Genomic DNA, 14,455 nt, shown 5'->3' with positions numbered 1-14,455 from the left:
CTATTGGACCGCACGTATGGTGCCTCCAGATTTTGCTTGAAAGCTCGACGCCCCTGCTATATCTATCTGTTCTATATACCTAAACCTACTTATTAATCTTCCGCTCCTTGAACTTGCATCTAAATTCAACTTCAACATCAACCGGCCTCCAAGTCTCAAATTTCACCGTTAAGTGAGCCCATACGGCTGCAATATGCGGCTCTTCATAATGTAGGCTTATTTTTACCGAATCGTGCGTAAAAGTGTTACCACGATAAATCTTTACGGTTCCCTGAGACTGAATTAGTTCCTTCAGTGTATGATATAGGATATTTTTGAACTTTGCGCGACGAATTTTTAAGTTTGCCATCCTCTGGCTATTTCCGACTATTTTTTTGGCTAATATTTCGGCATCAGCTTGGTCTTCCGCTTCTGACTGCCATTGTTCACACAATGAATCTATCTTAGTCCCCAATTCTTCATCGGTATTCGGACTTTTTTCGGTTAAACCATTGCCTTCGTATTGTGCTTTGCTTAAATCACGAGGATGGTCTTCTTCTGCCCAGGACCCCTGTTTCTTTATATGATATTTGGTCCGTTCTCTCTCCACATATTCAGAAATGTATTCATGGACTATGAAGCATCTAATGACATTCTTCAAGGCTGCAAAATTTGGGCCCGACGCCCAGTATGCCTGACATGAAAATTTTAAGGTGAATTTAGTATTATTGCCATATTCTGAGACAATTTTATTGTAATCCCGAAGATAAGAGAAGAATGTAGTAACCTTTTTGTTAACAAGCGGGGATTCCATATACCTAAAAGATACAGTTTTCGGCCTTCTGATACCCTTTTCCTTGTGGTTTAGCGTACCTTTTACATTCATATCTAAGCCCTGTCCAATAGTAGCCTTTAAAGTGCTGATAAATGAAACCGATATGAACTGTGCCAATTCTGGGTGATTTATTATTCGATCCACGACTGTATTAAACACTAGCGCAGGATCAGGCCAATCCAATTCTTTTTCAATCACTGGTGTGTCGTCTGTATACAGTATGTGCCCAATAAAAGTAAATGCTAAGAATTTATGATTCCTATAATTATCAGGAACTGAAAATGTTCCCCTTGTCGTTTGAATCACATTTCTATTCTCAACGTATATCATAGGCTGAAAGTGTTCCATAATGCATTGCTTGATACAAATAAGTAGTTCCTCGCCATTCATATTTCGGTTACTTTCCATTACAACTGATGTCATTGTATATCTGCACTACAAATATCTATCTATTAAGGAAAGTTTCGTGACCTTTATATACAAAATTCTTGACATGAACTCCATCAACCACCCAGCTATATTGGTCAGAGAATCTGGGAAAATACCGCCACGCGACTTGCATTCTTTACGCCAAAACGCACGATTAGCCTCAAGGATAAAAAGCAATACAGCAAGATTTCATCACTATGTTCTAAACACCAAATCCGTCCATTTAATGCATATTAAACAAATATAGACTGAATAGAAGAGTTAGCTATCCAGTGCTCGTTGCCAAAGCTTACTGACAGTGAAGTGTCTAATTTCTGTCATGACATTATAAGGCCGGTCCTTGAATCGCAAAATACGATGTCACATTTATTCCTGTTATGTTTCGTTTTCCTTCTGTACTAAAATCCCTCAGTCAATTTTATAGATATCCCCTTTAAAGTTAATTACTTCTGTTAAAAATGTGGAAGCTTGGTAAATCTGTAGTGGTAGTACTCGCTTGAAGAGTTGTGCCATCTATTGTTTACCTAAATACGGGTAACACCTATATTTTAAAGAATCGGCAGTTCAATTCTTCATCCATATTGTACCTTATATTCCACAGCAAAAGGAAGCTTTAGAATTTGTTATGAGACGAGAGATCATACTAAAAAAGGCAAAGCCTGAGCGTCTGGATCAATAGCGGAATCTTCCATACTAACTTCCGTTTTTGTATACAACTGTCGATTCTTAAATAAGTCGATCGAGTATCCATAATGTCGCAGGCAGCAAAGAACGTGATAGTGAAGCTGATAGTAGGAGCAGGTCAGGCAGCGCCATCACCACCCGTGGGGCCTGCACTGGGCTCTAAAGGTATCAAGGCCATTGACTTCTGTAAAGAGTTTAATGCAAGATCGGTTAATTATCAACCAGGCGTACCCGTCCCAGTACTAATTACAATCAAACCAGATAGATCATTTACATTTGAAATGAAATCTCCGCCCACCGGATACTTGCTATTGAAAGCTCTTAAAATGGAAAAAGGACATGGACAACCAAATGTGAGTACAACCCTAACCGGCACACCCGTTAAGGGGCCACCTCGTATTTTGGGGGAATTATCATTGAAGCATGTTTACGAAATAGCCAAAATTAAAAAGACCGATGAAAGGCATAATTTGTTGGAAATGGAAGGCGTCGTCAAGTCAATAATCGGCGTCGCGAAAAGTATGGGTATCAAAGTTGTGCCTTGATTGGAATGCCCGCAGAGGTGAACAAGAAAAGAGATACACTGTCCGTTGTTGACAATGTCCAGCGTTTCTCACGTTTTTCCTTTCCAGTACTCCACTCTGTAAATATGTAAATAAGGTTCAAATATTTGATTTATTTTTCTTCATTGTTGAACAAAAGTCGGTAAACTCTAGTGTTCCTCGAAACTTTTTTTTCTTAATTTCAGTCGGTTTGTAACATCAATAAAGACTGGACAATTGTATATATATATATATATATATATATATATATATTTGCGCTTGTATGTATATACTGAGTGGGTAGAGAAAAAATGACATGCTAATAAAAATGCTTATGAAGAAAGGGAAGATGAAGTAAAGGAAATTGGATTTATCATTTAGAAAACTTCCTTTTCTTATTTTTTTTCCATTTTTTACGGTTATTTTTTTTGCTATTAATCTTCAATGGACGTTTATTTGACTCGCTGGTTATTTGTTCTTGTTTATACTCTGAGGGAGTAACATCGTGAGCCGTCGTATTAGACTTTGCCAATGGCAATGAAATCAACTTTGGAGTTAGTCTCGTGTACAGGAGATAATAAGCATTAGGTTCCTTCAATACGTCTCTTTCAGAGATTTTATTGATATATTCATCGTCGTAAGTGGCCCAATTACCATCCGGTTGTTTGCAGTGGGCAATATAGTGACCTGACGATAGAGAACGACCTTCATGAACGACCACGCTCAATAGTTGGTACTTAACAGGTAAGTCTTTGTCATCGCAATATTCTGTCAAATCCAAGAACATTGGATATGAAACAGCTTGCTTCATTTTCGACGATGAAGTGCCATTAAATCTAAATTTCTTCAGATGTACTAGTAAAGTCTCTGGAGCTCTTAGAATTGAATTATGTTTGACGGCATTGGTGGTCTTGTGACACTTTTCACATACATAACCCTTTTGCTCCTTGTCAACTTTAATCAATTCGGGATTGAAGAAATCTCGGATTGATTTTTCAATAGAGAATCTACGATTGACTGAATTTAAATCGTTGACAGCGGCGTCTGGTGTGGCATTGTGTATGTTGGCAGATACAGAATGAGAAGATGATGATTGTGCAATGGTAGTGTTGCTATTGGTGCTGGAGCAAGCGGCGGAAGTACTGCTGTTGTTATCTTCCAATAAATCAGGGTTTGAGTCCAATCTTCTCTTACCCTTCAAATGCAACGATAAATCGTAAAAGGGTTGCTCTGTCTTAGATGTGCTGCCGCAAGATTTACAAGTAACGATTTGCTTCAAAAGACCGCCAAATATATCATATATTATCGATTCTATAAGCTTATGACCCTTTGGGACAGAATCTTCCTGTAATCTTGACATCAGCGACATAAAATACTCGTGAGAATCTTCTTGCTGCCATTCGCTCATCATACAATTGATATCATCCAGTCTGGAAATCAAATGCTTGGGATTGATGTAGGAAGCTGGAGAATTTTTCTTATAATTTTTAGAGAGTGGCAGCCACATTTTTTTACTCGTTTCAGCCAGAGTGTAGGAAACGGAATTTTTTGAGATGGTGCTATCGTACTTCCCCAAAAGAACATCGAAAAGATAGTGCTGTATGGCAGGGATATGCAACATAGCTTGCACGGCTGCATTTGTGTAACAAGTAACACCATGGTTCAAAAGACCACGGGGTTTCAGATTGGTGAACTGGTCGCCCCAATTCTTAATTACCCTGGTAGAGTTCAAGGAACCATGATCATTAGCATTTTCATTGAATTGGTAAAAGTTTGAAAGATTCGATATCGTAGTGGGAGGGGTGGCTGATCTTAGTTTATGTTCCAATTCTGGTTCTTCCTCTTCCTCTTCCTCTTTTGTATTCTCCCCCTCGTTTTCTCCAGCATGGTTACTTTGCATTTCGCATTGATTTACCGTCACTGTATTATTTTCCATTAGATCTTGTCGTAAGTCTTTTTTTTCATTTTCAGAAATGGTGGAGCTGGAATCAGTTTCTTCCTCTTCAGGGAGCTCTTTTTCCATGGCACTAGAATCATAATTCATATCTTCGTCTTCGTCTTCGTCATCGACTTCATCGCCCTCAACATTAGTACTAGCAGAAAAATCCCTTTGCTTTTCGTTCTTGCTAACTGCCACATCAATGGTAGGTATAGGCATGCCTAAATCTTCACCAATATCTTCACCAACGTCTTCGTCAACCATGTCATTTTCCTTCAAATTAACGCTTTGAGGTTCTATGTATTCTCTTGCTTCATGAAATACTTCTGCCTCTTCTTCATTTATTTCTTCTTTATCATCTTCAGAGGCAGAAGTGGGAGGTTCCGTAGAAAGCTCCGTAGAAAGTTCTGCTGACTTCTTGACGGCGGTAACATCATTAGCGTCTTTAATGCTTTTGGATGTATACAGTAGTAAAGCCTCAGCCATGGATTTTGGAACGGCGTTGGACTTTTTATCATCCCTTGACTTCTCCATCAAGTCATTCCCTTGCACTTGTTCGCTACTAGTCGTCTCCGTAGTAGCGCTGCTGCCACTATTATTGTTATGTTGTTTGCCTATCACGATGTACGAGCCATTTTGCGACGCGGCGGAAGTACCGTTATTATTACTATTGTTTGATTTCTTAGAGATCATTGCTGCATTGAACTGCAGCGGGTTTGACAAAATTCTGTCGACTAGAGGTTTGATTGATTCCTGGGTAGTCATCGTCCGTGTCTGTGATGTATCAGTTGAGCGGATTTACGGGCGCTGTGTCGTAATTATATTTTCCGTTGATATTTCTTTAAATTATTATGTGCGCAGTACAGTATGGACGAATTTTCAGACTGTATGCATGCCCCTATGTACAGTATACGATACTTATTGGCCTTTACAAAACGAATAAAACAGAGGAGTGGGGTGAAGGGACTCTGTCAATGCTCTACAAGGAACTTCTACCGTGGTGATGCTATATAGAACAACTCTTTTTTTTCGTTTCTTTTTTGGGGATTTCCTCAATACGAAAAAAATTTTTTGACGGCATGAGGCAAAAGTGAACAAGAACGTGGTGTCTGGGGGAAGAAATCTCGCTCGTTTCTTTTGCGCGTTCATCGGTGAAAAATGGCCGGGTGATGCTTAATAAGGGTTTCATAGTCTCTTTAGCCGCCGAGCCTGCCTAATGAGATGGTGCCCCCGTGAGCTAACGCCAAGAGGTCGGGATCTCCGGGACAATTCTTTAAAACCGCCATCGCAGGAACATCGGAATCAGTATGAATGTACCACTCAGACTCCGGCGGTATGGAGACAGAAGTCTGTTTTTCCGCGGCCCGGTGTGAGGAGACTCCTCCAAATTCAACAAGGTCACGACTCCAATTCAGTACTGTCCCCCACGGCGTGCCCATACTTAGCCCATAAATCGAATCCATACATGCTTTATACTTAGCAGAGTCATGGCGGATCCGAAAGGGTAGCGCTAGCATGTTTACTTCGCGCTGTAAAACCCGCCGGTCATAAACACTAATTGCGTCGCTGTTGCGTCTGACAACATATATGTAGCGCCCGTTGTCGCTTGTGAGAATTTGCACAATTCCACTGGCTGCTTTGCCGGCATGGTTCATTCTCTCTAGCCTTTTGTGGCGACAGTCTACTTGAAATACTTCATTTGCATAACTGCCACACAGCAAGGTGCCTCTTGGCGGATGGCTTCCTGCTGGATGGTCTTCAAAGCACGATATGATGGTTTGTCCGCCCTTGCTTGCTTTCTTGGTGCTCCGGTATGTCCATACGACTTCCCGCCGGTGCATGTCATACACAGCCACTTTGTTTCGGTGCGATCCGGTATATATGTGCGCTTCGGCATCGATTTTCACGCTGTACGCAGTCTCGTATTCTTCATTTGCTTCGTTCGTAGTTTCGTAGCTTGCAACGCACTTTCCGTCCATTATGGAATACAGTTGCAAGGGAAAGTTTTTGGCGGCAATCACGATCTTGTCATTAGTTATTCCGCCGGATGTTCCGTCGTAAAGCGAGTAGAATGGGTCAAGCGCACACGAAACGATAGATTGGTTCCTGAAAAACCTGCTGAAGGGTAGCAACAAGGTTTTCTTTCTCTTGCATGTATCAACTTCTTCTGGCACCAAATACTGCCTAATGCCAAAATCACTGTGCACAGAAACAAACGAGGTGCCGTCACATGACCAGAAGATATCTTGACATAATACCCTTTTTGCCATTCTTGTGTCGCTTGTCACACTACTATATGGTGATTGTCCCAGTGGCGGGTACACGTATCCGCTTGCTTCACTTTGAGTCTTCTGTAGCCACTTTTTATCTTCCCTTTCCCATACATCTTGTATTGTGTTGCCCTCAAATACTTTGCCGGTGTCACAATACGGAGCTATATCTATTCTATCAGTGTCTACTCCGCTCTCCATTGTCTCCATTACTCCCATTGTTCTTTCTGTCATCAGTTTTGATGCTGTGCTTCATTATTTACTACTATTTTAGAAAATCACGCCGTCATCGGCGCTCATTTTTAAGGAAGCGAATACTCGAACATACCTGAGGATGAATAGCAAAAAACATAGTGATCTGCCATACTTGTACAGTTTTGCCGTTTCTTTATTTATTTTTTATATGATCTTTTAAAGTTTATAATACACATATATGTTGCAGTACAACAATATTAAAATACAAATTGTCCATAAGAAATATTCTTTATATGCCTTGATAATATTTCCTGATTCTCTAAAATTCATCATCACGCTCTTCCACCACCTCTCGTCGTTTCCCTGTCCAAGAGCTACATTGCGATCATTTCCCACTTCAATTTCTCCCACTGACTTGGCGTCATCTTTGAGCAACTTTAATATCTTATCAAGTTTCTCAGTGTGCATTTCAATCTCAGACTGTAGCTTTTGTAACGGATCCCGCTGCCATTGGAACTGTAGCACGTCGTTTTTCGCTTCTTTTTTCCCCTTATCTCCTAGAACATTAATGGGAGTCTTTATACCGGGAATACAAGGCAAGGAAGTGCCCTCTAAAGAAACGTATGACTTTGTCGGAGTTGATATTTTGAAAGAATTGTCTTGTTGAAGACTAGAGATGCCATTCCCTTGTGACGGCATTCTTCTCCGCTCATATTCTCTCAACCCTTCTAGCTTTTCTTCTACCATTTTCTTGTCGTGTAAAAGAAGTCTATGCAATTTCGATTCAATCAGTTCTTTCTTCTTTTGAACCACTTCGTCTGTAAACACTCCTTCTTTTCTATCTAATGCAAAGGTGGTACTGCCATTAGTATCATTCAAGTACGGCAGCGGTAGCGGTTTTCCTAGTTGTTTTCGAAGTGCCGCGCTAGATTTCCTCTGCGAAGGTCTCTTATTGTTCGTGGTCGGTTTGAAATTAACCTGTGGTTCTTTCAAAATGGAACTTCGCGCACTGGGAGCAGTTCTTTGTTTCAGCAAAATTGAACGGAGCATACCGGGTTCTTTAATTCTCGGTGTGAACTGAAGTTCATTCTCTATATTATCCACTTCGTCACTCTTCACTTTGTCCTCATCCGATGAATACCTCACGCTTTCATTATCTGCAAACGTTGGTTCAATCTCTTTTTGTTTGAACTGCGTATACCGCCGGCTAATAGCTGACTCACTATAGAATGGATTAATTCCAGTGTTTCTATGATTGGAGTTGTTCTTTTTTATGGTAATATTGTTTTCCCCGTCACTGTCAGAATCAGTGCTTTTGCCATGCGATCTCCTGCCGCCATTATAATCGGACGCATCATCCGTCATTATTGTAGTCGTATTACTTGAGACGATTGAATCGCGATCTTCGGGCACATTTATGTCCTGCGGACGCCCACTCAATTTCTGAAATCGTGCCCTACCTGTATTAAATCCTTTTTTCTTAGAGAATCTATGAATCTCATCTTTTGGAGAAGTTACATTCATTCATGAATCTAGAAAATGGAAGATAAAAATCCCTATATTATTCTCGAGGTCTTGGACAAGATCCTTTCAGAACGATTATCCCAGAATATTATACGTCTACTTGGGCCATAAGTTGTTGTTATTCCTATCTCTTCCTTGTGTCTAACAATTTTTTCTCGGTTTGGCGTCTTCCGCAAAATAAATTGGAAAACTCAGCGATGTGCAAGATGAAAGGGAGATCCGGCAAAAAAAGATTGGTGTAAACTTGACATTTACGTATAAAAATCATATATATTAAAATACGGTAACAAGTTCATGCGAATTGAAAGATTAAAAGAATTCCTTACACACATTAAAAGAAAACTTAAAAATAACAGATCAGATAGATCAGGGTTTACCGAAACAAACTCGATCAATTGATCCTTTTCTTCACATTCAGTTAGTTAAAATTAAACTGTTGATTAACATTAGAGCCAAAACCGAAAGTATTACCGGCATTTTGTGGAGCCATTGATTCATCAACAGCATCTTCTTCTTCACCGAAATAAGTTTCAATAATCTTATATGCTTTTTCATAAATCTTATCGTTTTCGTTTTGTTGACAGTTAAAAATCTTTTCCATACCACCAGCCTTTTCGATGAAATCAGCATTTTCATTAATATTCAAACCACGGGCCTCTTTGTCAGCTTCACCCATCTTTAGGATATTCTCAAGAGCATCCAAGGTAACTTCGATTATCCTGTTGTCAGCGATTTCCAGCAAATCACATAGTGGTTTTATACAACCCTGTGACACTAAGTATCTGATGATGTCCGGCCTTTGTAAACCGCCCGAAGAGGCATTAGAAATGGCCCAACAAGCTTCTTTCTTAGTTTTATATTCTGCAACTTCCAACAATTTAACTAATGGAGGAATTAAGTTCGCATCGATGACCGCCTGAATTTGTTCGGTATTACCAGCTGTAATATTAGAAATGGTCCAACACGCTTCTTTTTTGATATTTTCTTTTGGTGAGTTTAGTAAAAGTCTCAAAGCAGATAGGACACCAGCATTTATAACCACTTGAGTCTGTAGATCATTACCAGTAACTATGTTTCCTACAGCTCTTAAAGCAGGAGTCTGGACTAAAGTGGATTCATGGCTTAGTAATTCGACCAATCTTTTTGGAATTCTAACATCGATTACAGCTTGAATGGCTTCTTGTGGACCGTCGGACAAATAGGAGATGGCCCAACAAGCATCGACTAGAGTCTCAGTATCCATCGAATAGATCAGTTTTGCTAAGGTTGGTAAGGCTTGCGACACTACGGACCAATCCGGTTGAGGTTTTTTACCTCTACATAAATTGGATAAAGTCCAGGTTGCGGTTCTGATCAAAGATGGTTTATTGGAATTAAAAAGACCTAGAATTGGCTCCATGGCATTGCATTGTAGAACGTAGTCTCTGTAATCAGTAGAGTCACCAGCAACATTACCCAAAGCCCAAATGGCTTGTTCTTTAACTTCAACGGAGCCGGTATATAATAGTTGGATGAAAAGTGGTACAGCATCAGCATCAACAACTACTTTTGTTTGAGCAGATGTACCTGATGCGATATTAGTCAAGGCCCAAGCGGCTTCCAGTTGTAGCATTTCTGGTTGGTTTTCGCGCATAAATTCTACCAATCTTGGAACCACACCAGCTTGAATGACGATATCGATCGGAGGGCGATGTTCTCTGGACAAAATTTGTCTGAATTTGACGGTTGCGCTCAGTTGCTCTTGCATATCATCGGAGTTAAGTTGTTGGGTCATTTGTGGTAATTCTTGTTGCAACTGGCTGTAAAATTGTTGGTCTGCAGAAATGGAGCTTTCATCTTCTTCATCGGAATCAGCACCATCAGTTGGTGGAACAAAGTTTCTTCTCTTGGCTAAGGCTTCATCCCTCTTCGCTTTTCTTAATTCGACTTGTTGTGTATCTCTACGACGACGAAGTTCATCTGCAGAGAATCTACCTTTATTTTTAAAGTTTGTACGCCTATATTCTGGAACAAACTTGCTAGTGGAAGAATCTGTGCCATTATCCATATTTATTGATTCGCTGTATAAAAGAAAGTGTTGTTAAAGTGCAAAAGAAGACAAATTAGATAATTCCTTCTATAAATGGGCGATGTAAATTCAATGAGAAAAGTTTCAAGTTTCAAATTTAGAAAATAAAATCTGAGGGCGTGAGTGAGAAAAACAGATGTTTTAGTATTCCAACTCTCAACTATTATCAGTAAATCGAGACTTTCGTGAACCTGCAAAGCAACTTTTAATCACAGATAAAATATGATCAATAACCCAATTCGTATCTTAACCGTGTTTCCCTTTCCAATTCTTCCCCATCGACTCTTGAAGAAAAAAGAAAAGAAAAAAGAAAAATAGATAATCGTACATAACGATATAATATGTTTAGCCGAAAGCAATTGATGAAGGTACCATTTAGATCATTGATTTAGTAATCCCTTCGGGCATAAGAATTGGTATGAAATTGTATTATTTCAACTAATTAAATTATCACTCGGTAAAAAGCATTTGCCAAAGCAAATTACGACTTTATTCCTTCATGCTTATATTCACGTCATTTCTGACGATGCCGTTCAGTATTTTTGCCCAGCTTGGTCGAAACAACTGATGTGCGTTTTACTATCAGAAGACAATGCAAGCATATTCGTATGCTTGGGAAGACGTCTCAAATTGTGGTTGTAAAAAACTAGAAGAGAAAACAAACGAACTTGAATGAACTGACACATAAGTATAGATATATATATATATATATGTAAAAAATAATTTTTGATGTTAGAAATCGAAAACGCAGTTTATCTTTGTAATTAATTAAAGGGCAATAAACACACAAGTCATTAAGGAAGAAGGAATAGAAAGAAAAAGCACGCTTTCTGGTATAACACTGAAGGAGAAGGGAATAGTACGAGAAAACAGGACATTCACACACAATTGTCAAGCTTTCCGATATTTTTGTTCTCGGTTTTAATTGTTATAAAGAAGAAAGCCATGATAGGAAGCTCAGTGTTCTTTCTTTATTTTGTCACGTCAACGAAACACACACATTCGTTAACCCGCCAAAATATGAAATCGCACATCTCCCAGTACCATAGCATTAAATTCACTTTTCTCATTCTTCGGTATTAAAAAAAAAAAAAAAAAAGAGCACAATCACAATAAATTTCACTTTTGCACAAGCACACGTAAACACACATAGTAGTCGAAGTAACAAAAAGGAAAAAAACTTGCTACTTCAAAATGAAAGAGAGGGGGGGGGGGGGGGTAAAAAACATAAAACTAAAGAAAAAAAAGTTTTTCTTTTACTTCACAAATCCAGTTTAGGGCTTATTATAACAATAATAAAGCACCGGCTACGGCAGCACTACCAGCGGTAACACCAAAAAGTTTTATGGAATTGAAATTAGATGGGCCAGCGGGAGCATTGTTCTTACGGGCCTTTTCGTTAATGCCGTAGGTGGTGGTGTCATGTTTGGTTTTATTGAACTTACCATACTTGTGAGTACCGGTATGGTTTGGAGTCTTGGACTTGGAGGTCTTGTTGAACTTACCATACTTGTGAGTACCGGTATGATTTGGAGTTTTGGACTTAGAGGTCTTGTTGAACTTACCATACTTGTGAGTACCGGTATGATTTGGGGTTTTGGACTTAGAGGTCTTGTTAAACTTACCATACTTGTGAGTACTTGTATGGTTTGGAGTTTTAGATTTGGAGGTCTTGTTGAACTTACCATACTTGTGAGTACTGGTATGGTTTGGAGTTTTGGACTTAGAGGTCTTGTTGAACTTACCGTACTTGTGAGTAGTATGAGTAGAAGTGGTAGTGGTCAAGCTGCCATCCGAAGACAAAGTTAAGGTGGTAGTAAAATCATGTTCACCCTTCTTGGCAGTAGCAACAGTGGCAACAGTGGCTAGAGCAATAGCTGTAACGGAGGAGAACTTCATATTTCAATTATATCGCGTTGGGGGGTATTCGAAAACGAAGGTCAAAAAAATAATTATATCCTTTCGAAAGGTGTGTGTTAGAAATAAAAAAAAGTGTTTGATGTGCAGCTAAATGCTTAAGTTACTCCTTAAAGGAAAAAATTCTTTATTCAAAAGAGAAAAAAAGAGAAAGAAACAAAGTAAAAATGCTCGGTTTTCTTTTATTAAGATTATCTTAAGCTCACTTTTTTAGGTTAAACTAGATAGACTGTATCTGAGTGACAAAATAAAATAAAACAAAGTCTCTACACACACAACAACAAACTACACTATATAAAGTAATCAATAAACCGAAAATTACGCACAACACACACACCTAATATAAAAACGAAAAATAAGTACTAAGAAGTAGAAGAAACTTGACAACATATATATAGGAAAGATAACACACAAACAAACGAATTGAGAAATTGTCTCGTTTCAGTAACACTTATGACGCACGGGAGCGGATTTTTTTTCTGGACGGCCAAAATCCCGGCTACCACGGTAAGAAACCCTCGAAGAAGACGATACAAAAATATCGCATCGCTGCGTTTTTCACGTACATTTTTTTGATCCCCTTTTGGAATTCGTCGGATATTTGTAAATTTCCGCTTCCGTAAAGGTGTCCCGAAGAACATGGGATGAGTGGGTGCAAAATGCTCCTATTATTACCCGCTTGGTTGTTATAGACACCAACCGGGTCACCAGGCATTGGATTGGAGTGTGAATTCAATTTGGTCAACCAAGTAGTTTGTGTTATTGTTATGTATCGATGCTTATTATTTGTTTACGTATATGTGTAGTAGTGACAGTAGTACCAAGCTCCCTTGCGCGTGTTTATGCTATGTGCGCAACAGCAGTTGGGGGTCTTGTGCGGCCTTCTCTTTCTAGCGGAGGAACGTTCTTTTCCACGGCCTTTGCTAGCGGTATAGAGCCCATGAGTCCCTTGCTTTCTGCAAGTGTAGAGCTTCTTAAGTACAATGGATCTTCTTGGTAGTACTCGTCGATGATAGGATGCAGTAATATTGTCTGTTTCTTGATGGTCAAAATGCTATTGGTGGGCACCGCCGTCCAATCCCCTCTTTCGAAAGTCAATGGCTCTGATGCCACCATGATTACATCTTGATTTCTATCCAACCTCTCTACTCTGTATTCCCCTGGCGAAGTTTCCACAAAGCTAGAACCACAACTAAAATGCAGGGATGCCGCCTCATCCGTTTTTGACGTTATGTATCTAGAAACGATAACAGTGGATCCGTCTGTCACAGCGAAATTTAATAGAGATGGTTCCACGTGAACTTCATTCTTGTTTGCTTCTTTGGTCCAATCCCTGATATAGTCAATTGTTTGTAACATTGCTTTTCTCAGAGCAACATTACCGAAGTTGCCGTCTTGTTTTTTTGGATCATAACCCAACTTTTCTAAAGTATCCAAAAATAGTGCAAATGCGCACTCGGAATCTGTGCTTCCTTGGATGAAATTCAGGTACTCGTCCTTTATATGATTCAACAATTTTCTCTTGATTCCTTTGAAATTAGATATACCGCCGTTGTGCATAAAACATAAGCTGTGGTACGTAAATGGATGGCAGTTCGTTTCAGACAAGACACCATATGTGGATGCTCGCACATGTGCAAAAACCAGATCGGATTTAGTCTTTTCAGCCAATGTGCTCAGATTTTGATTGTTCCATGCCGGCGTGATAGCTTTGAAAAGACATGGACCATCTTCGCTCAATTCGCTATCTAATGGATAGTAAGCCACTCCGAAGCCGTCCCCATTCATAGGTCTCCTTCTGTCTAAACGTAATCTACTATCAAATGATTGATTTATTATGGAATGGGCTGGTCTTGTTAAAAGATGGGACAGCCGAATCGGTTGTTTGCCTTTGAAAATTAGAAATCTACACATCACCTATGATTTCTATCACTCAGTTGGTAGGATACATTCAGAGTTCTCCAGGCCCTTGATGTATACACATATTTTTTAAGAAATAGTTGCAAAAAGCTATGTATATATAATCGCAACTTTCTTTTTCTTCAGTTATAGTATTATTTTTTTTTTTTGGAG

At 39.3% G+C, this 14,455-nt stretch overlaps 8 protein-coding genes across 8 annotated transcripts; 1 reads left to right on the top strand and 7 right to left on the bottom strand.

The window, feature by feature from the left end:
- Positions 1-85: 85 nt before the first annotated feature.
- On the bottom strand, positions 86-1,204 carry SKDI14G1420 (uncharacterized protein; the record flags this gene model as incomplete). Its single annotated transcript, XM_056230736.1, has 1 exon — positions 86-1,204. One exon carries the CDS (start codon positions 1,202-1,204, stop codon positions 86-88), a length of 1,119 nt encoding a protein of 372 aa, XP_056084625.1.
- Positions 1,205-1,995: 791 nt separating this feature from the next.
- MRPL19 (mitochondrial 54S ribosomal protein uL11m) lies at positions 1,996-2,472 on the top strand (the record flags this gene model as incomplete). Its single annotated transcript, XM_056230735.1, has 1 exon — positions 1,996-2,472. One exon carries the CDS (start codon positions 1,996-1,998, stop codon positions 2,470-2,472), a length of 477 nt encoding a protein of 158 aa, XP_056084624.1.
- A 370-nt stretch (positions 2,473-2,842) lies between these two features.
- Positions 2,843-5,173, bottom strand: UBP10 (ubiquitin-specific protease UBP10; the record flags this gene model as incomplete). Its single annotated transcript, XM_056230734.1, has 1 exon — positions 2,843-5,173. The coding sequence occupies one exon, from the start codon at positions 5,171-5,173 to the stop codon at positions 2,843-2,845; it is 2,331 nt and encodes a 776-aa protein (XP_056084623.1).
- A 431-nt stretch (positions 5,174-5,604) lies between these two features.
- On the bottom strand, positions 5,605-6,678 carry SWT21 (Swt21p; the record flags this gene model as incomplete). Its single annotated transcript, XM_056230733.1, has 1 exon — positions 5,605-6,678. One exon carries the CDS (start codon positions 6,676-6,678, stop codon positions 5,605-5,607), a length of 1,074 nt encoding a protein of 357 aa, XP_056084622.1.
- A 411-nt stretch (positions 6,679-7,089) lies between these two features.
- KAR1 (Kar1p) lies at positions 7,090-8,397 on the bottom strand (the record flags this gene model as incomplete). Its single annotated transcript, XM_056230732.1, has 1 exon — positions 7,090-8,397. The coding sequence occupies one exon, from the start codon at positions 8,395-8,397 to the stop codon at positions 7,090-7,092; it is 1,308 nt and encodes a 435-aa protein (XP_056084621.1).
- Positions 8,398-8,815: 418 nt separating this feature from the next.
- SRP1 (karyopherin alpha) lies at positions 8,816-10,444 on the bottom strand (the record flags this gene model as incomplete). Its single annotated transcript, XM_056230731.1, has 1 exon — positions 8,816-10,444. One exon carries the CDS (start codon positions 10,442-10,444, stop codon positions 8,816-8,818), a length of 1,629 nt encoding a protein of 542 aa, XP_056084620.1.
- A 1,305-nt stretch (positions 10,445-11,749) lies between these two features.
- SKDI14G1360 (uncharacterized protein) lies at positions 11,750-12,364 on the bottom strand (the record flags this gene model as incomplete). The annotated part of the gene is made up of 1 exon (XM_056230730.1): positions 11,750-12,364. One exon carries the CDS (start codon positions 12,362-12,364, stop codon positions 11,750-11,752), a length of 615 nt encoding a protein of 204 aa, XP_056084619.1.
- Positions 12,365-13,222: 858 nt separating this feature from the next.
- DUG3 (glutamine amidotransferase subunit DUG3) lies at positions 13,223-14,296 on the bottom strand (the record flags this gene model as incomplete). Its single annotated transcript, XM_056230729.1, has 1 exon — positions 13,223-14,296. One exon carries the CDS (start codon positions 14,294-14,296, stop codon positions 13,223-13,225), a length of 1,074 nt encoding a protein of 357 aa, XP_056084618.1.
- Between the last annotated feature and the right edge of the window lie 159 nt (positions 14,297-14,455).

The sequence above is a fragment of the Saccharomyces kudriavzevii genome, assembly GCF_947243775.1.
Source record: "Saccharomyces kudriavzevii IFO 1802 strain IFO1802 genome assembly, chromosome: 14".
NCBI classification, from domain to species: Eukaryota; Fungi; Ascomycota; class Saccharomycetes; order Saccharomycetales; family Saccharomycetaceae; genus Saccharomyces; species Saccharomyces kudriavzevii.
The sequence above is the reverse complement of the archived record's forward strand: the minus strand, read 5'-3'. Positions and strand labels throughout refer to the sequence as shown.